At 41.0% G+C, this 5150-nt stretch overlaps 1 protein-coding gene across 3 annotated transcripts in view; it reads left to right on the top strand.

Annotated features, from left to right (window-relative positions):
* Positions 1–5150, top strand: part of RABEPK (Rab9 effector protein with kelch motifs) — a 20875-nt gene that overhangs the window by 10639 nt on the left and 5086 nt on the right. For all 3 annotated transcript variants that reach the window (XM_012639733.1, XM_012639734.1, XM_012639732.1), the window contains exons 4-5: positions 766–918; positions 3270–3431. In XM_012639733.1, the coding sequence (XP_012495187.1) occupies positions 766–918; positions 3270–3431 (315 nt within the window). The remainder of the gene's footprint in view (positions 1–765; positions 919–3269; positions 3432–5150) is intronic.

The following is a 5150-nucleotide window of genomic DNA, read 5'->3' as shown; positions in this document are numbered from 1 at the left end:
AGAAACCCACTTAAACCAGCAAAGAAAAAGGAATTTACTTACACAGATACAGGAGTGTTTTGCTGAATCCAAGGGCAGGAAGTATAGCGTAACCTCATGAGAGTGTGGAAGCTAGTGGATCTGATTGGTCCATTTTAGGTCAGGTGGTTACCTCAGACCCAAGCAGCTAACATTAGAAAATCAAGGTGCACACCAGGCATGGTGGCTCATACCTATAATCCCAGTATTTTGGGAGACTGAGGTGGGAGGATTGCTTGAGGCCCGGGATTCAACACCAGCCTGAACAACATAGTGAGACTCCATCTTTACAAAAAAAAATTTAAAAATTAGCCTGGTGCAGTGATGCACATCTGTAGTCCCAGCTACTTGGGAGGCTGAGGCAGGAGGGTCACTTGAGCCCAGGAGTTCAGGACTGCAGTGAGCTATGTTCATGCCACTGAACTCCAGCTTGGGCGACAGAGCAAGACCCTGCCTCAAAAAAAGAAAAAAAAAAGCAAAGTCAAGGTGTTGTAGTACAAACATGTCATCTAGTATCTACCCTTGTGCTTAGGGGAGTAGAGACAATGAAAGTTTATGGACGAGGTAGACAACCCTCGAAATGTCTACTATAGAACTTTTTGGAGGTTGACAACTTTCCCTTTAAGTGATTTGATGGTTGTTCATTTATACTTTTAGCCTTCTTCTCCTTACTACCTTCCCCAACTTTGCCAACCAGTATAAACAGTTGGCAGCCTTAATATAGGAACTGGGTAAAATGTTTTCTAGGAACACACCAGTGGGATTTGGCCACGTGTGAGGGCCTCTTGCCCCGGTATGAGCATGCCAGCTTTATTCCCACCTGCACACCCAACAGGATCTGGGTATTTGGAGGTGCCAACCAATCAGGAAATCAAAATTGTCTACAAGTCCTGAATCCTGGTAAGTAACCAGAGGTTATTTTATTTACATAAATACATACAAACACTCACATAAGCTTACATAAATCCAGTTATAATTCTAGTATATTTGGATTATACTAATTAATCCATTTAACTTTTCTGACCTCATAGAAAATAGGAATTTTAACTATTAGCAGCATCTGAAAACACTAAAATTACATTAAGGGACATTTAGCCACATCTGGAAACATTTTGGGTTATCACAACTGGGAACGGGGTAGAATAGACACTCAGCAAAGTGCTTGGCTGATTATGAAGCTACTTTGCTCGGGGTAGTAGCATGTAGTATAGTGGTTAAGAGCACAGATCAGATCAGTTTGCTGTGCACTAACCATGACCTTGAGCAAGTGATTTAACCTCTCTGCCTTGGTTTTCTGTCACAAAGGAATAATAATAGTTCCTACCTTGTTAATTTGGCAAGTATTTAAGTTAACTCAGTAACTGGCACATAGTTAATGCTGAATAGTATTTGTTGTGGTTGATGTAGTTAAGGTTTGGCAGATGGAAATCAGTTCTGGAACACAGGGCTTTGATTTTCAATGATCGCATCCATTTAAACAAAGTACAGTGGGCCGGGCGCAGTGGCTCACGCCTATAATCCTAGCACTCTGGGAGGCCGAGGCGGGCGGATTGTTTGAGCTCAGGAGTTCGAGACCAGCCTGAGCAAGAGTGAGACCCCCGCCTCTACTAAAATTAGAAAGAAATTAATCGGCCAACTAAAAATACATAGAAAAAATTAGCTGGGCATGGTGGCGTGTGCCTGTAGTCCCAGCTACTCAGGAGGCTGAGGCAGAAGGATCACCTGAGCCCAGGAGTTTGAGGTTGCTGTGAGCTAGGCTGACGCCGTGGCACTCACTCTAGCCCGGGCAAAAGAGTGAGACACTGTCTCAAAAAAAAAAAAAAAAAAAAAAACACAACTCTTTAAAAAAAAATAAAATAAAATAAAGTACAGTGAGAATTTGGAAAGCTTCTATCAAAGGAATGTATTTTCTATCTTTCCTTTTCTTTTTCTCTCCTGGATAGTATAATTTGACATCATGCCCAAGAAATACAAAAAACGTGTTAGTTGCTTTTGTTACCAAGGCAAGTCTCTCAAATGGCTTAGGACTCCTTTGTGATTATTTGTGCTAGTGTTTGACATGACAGCAAACAGCCCCAGGATCTTCGGAGCCTGATGGTTGTATGCCTTCTACCTCTAAGATCCAAAAGCTTTCCAAGATCTGTAGCTGTAGAGACAATTACATTTTGCTTTGGATATAGCCTGAGGCTTGTTCAGTATATAGGTTCATGTTTGAATCTCACAGATACTGCATATGCTTCGTGCAGCATTTTGTATATTGAATGCACGCCTTTCACAAGAGGCACAGAATTTCCCACACAAGAAATAATTCTTGGTGTGTTACGGTGGAACAAGTGCGAGACTGATAGATCTGCATTTAAACCCCAGGTCTGCTAGTCACAAGTGCTGTGCCTGGGGGAAAGGATTTAAGTGTTCTGAGCCTCAGTTTCCTCATCTGCAAGGTGGAGACACTTTCCACCCACCTCCCAGGATGGAGTGAAGACAGTGGGCATGGCACAGTGCTCAGGGCAATGACTCTGCCCAAGGAAGGTGTTCAATTAACGCATCTGCTTCTGTAACAATCCACGCTTCATCCTAAGAAGAAATAAGCTTCTATACATCTATCCAGGTGGTGAAATTTTATTCTCAAGTCAGAGAGTAGAAAATATATAGATCTTGGTGTTACCGAAACAGAGTTTAAATCCCAGTTCAGCCATTTACTAGCCATGTCATCTTAAACAAGTGACTTAATCTATTTCTGCTTCAATTCTCTTATCTGGAAAATGAGGGAACTAGTATTTATTTAGCACTTACTGCTTAGTAGGGATTATTATTACTGCTACTGAAACTGTAATGACAGTGTCTATTTTCTTTTATTGGCCACATTTTCTGGGAAATTTGGCACATTTGGACTCTGGCATATAGTGGGAATGAATTTTAGCAGATGTTGGGCTCCTTGGAATGGGCACGGGGCACGGTAGTGAGCAAAGTGGAGGAGGGTGCAGTGAGAGTATTTGAAGGCCTCCAAAAACGAATTGACTTCACTCTTAATTGTATTTATGGCTTTTCAATCTTGGGGATGTTGGTTGTCTGAGCAAATTCTAAGTATCATCCTCCCTCCTCCTTGACATTGGTGAGTATGAGATCTCTGCCTAAAACTATGCTTTTCCCGTTGGGGAAGGGGGTAGGAAGGTGACCCTGACCACCCCCAGCGTCAGGTCAGAGGCTTCTCAGCCTGGGGGTTTTAGGTGCTTGCCTTCTCTCTGCACCAGAAACCAGGACTTGGACCACACCAGAAGTGACCAGTCCACCACCATCCCCAAGAACATTCCACACATCATCGGCAGCCATTGGAAACCAGCTCTATGTCTTTGGGGGCGGAGAGAGAGGTGCCCAGCCTGTGCAGGATGTGAAGCTGCATGTGTTTGACGCAAGTATGGACTAGCGGGTACCTTGGGGCTGCCACTTGCCTGGTTGGGACCACCCCAGCCTGCAGCTTACCTGATGTAAGAAGCAGAGGTTAGAAAATGAAACTGTGGCTAAGTGTCTCACATCTTGACTTCTCTGTTATATTCCTTAGCTGATAAAATTGGCATGTTAAAAGGTATAAATGATCAATTTTAAAAACTTAAATAATACAGTTTATAAAGTAAAAAAGTAAGTTTCCCCTTTAGCCTTTCCTTTCCACTCCCTAGACAGAGGTAAACACTATTAGAAGTTCCAATGTCTCTTTCCAGATTTTCCTATGCATTTGTAAATCATACATACATGTGTATATGTACACATATGAATTTTGTATGAATTTGAAATTATATAAACACTTAAAATTAACGCTTACATGAAATCAACTTATAAGTACTGTTCTAAAGCTTACTTTTGGGGAGTACGGGTAGATCTTAGTAGTTGAAAGCATAAACTTTGAAGCCACATGACCTGGACTCAGATCTGACACCTACTTTCTTTCTTTCTTTTTTTTTTTTGAGACAAAATCTCACTCTGTAGCCTAGGCTAGAGTGCAGTGGTGTCATCATAGCTCACTGCAACCTTAAACTCCTAGGCTCAAGTGATCCTCCTGCCTCAGCCTCCCAAGTAGCTGGTACTACAGGCATGTGCTACCACACCCAGCTAATTTTTCTATTTTTTGTAGAGATGGGGTCTTGCCCTTGCTCAGGCTGGTCTTGAACTCCTGGCCTCAAGCAATCCTCCCACCTCAGCCTCTCAAAGTGCTAGGATTATAGGCATGAGCCACCATGCCTGGCCTGTGTTACTTTAGGCTAATCACTTAATTTTTCTTGGCCTTAGTTTGTTGGTATGTAAAATAAAGATAATAATAGTACTTTCCACAAAGAGTTGTAAAGATTAAATGAGATAATATGATATAGTGCATAGCACAGTACCTGGAAGTAACAAATAAATATTAACTGTATCATTATTTCTTCATTTAATCACACATCATGAATGTCTTTCTAAATCAGTACCAACTTACATGCAAACATATCCTTCTGTGGGTATCCCTTTATTCATTCATTTTCCTACTGATGGACTTTTTGCCGACAGTGTTACGGTAATATTTATATACATAATCTCTGTATGTGTTACAAATATTTATATGAAATAGATGCTGAGAAGTGGAATTACTCGGTCAAAATGGTATGACCATTTAAAATTGTGGGATCTCTTGCCAAATTGTTGTTTAAGGAACATTTACTTTCATTTCTTTTTCTTATGTGGACATTTATGAATAACACATTACAAATAACGTGACACACTTTTTCATGTGTGTTTTATAGTAAAGATGAAGAAAGATCTTTTTTGAGAAAATGCAATAAGTAAAATTTTAAACTTCCTAAGTAAAATTGGGAGAATTAAGACACATCACAGAGCTGGACATCGTGGCTCATGCCTTTAATTCCAGCTATTCAGGAGGCTGAGGCAGGAGGCCTTGAGCCGGGGAGTTTAAGGCTGCAGGTGAGCTGAGGTCGTGCCACCCCACTCCAGCCGGGGTGACAGAGAGAGACCCTGTCTCTAAAAAAAAAAAAAGACATAGCACAAACTATGACTTTTCTCTTTCCAGAAAAAATGGGCTTTGTGGTTCTTTAAAAGCAGTTTTTAAAATTTTAAATAATACTGGTTACAAATATATAAGACTGTAA

The sequence above is a fragment of the Propithecus coquereli genome, unplaced genomic scaffold (genome assembly GCF_000956105.1).
Source record: "Propithecus coquereli isolate 6110/MARCELLA unplaced genomic scaffold, Pcoq_1.0 Scaffold142, whole genome shotgun sequence".
NCBI lineage: Eukaryota > Metazoa > Chordata > Mammalia > Primates > Indriidae > Propithecus > Propithecus coquereli.
Note: the sequence above shows the minus strand (reverse complement) of the source record. Positions and strands in the feature narration are given on the sequence as shown.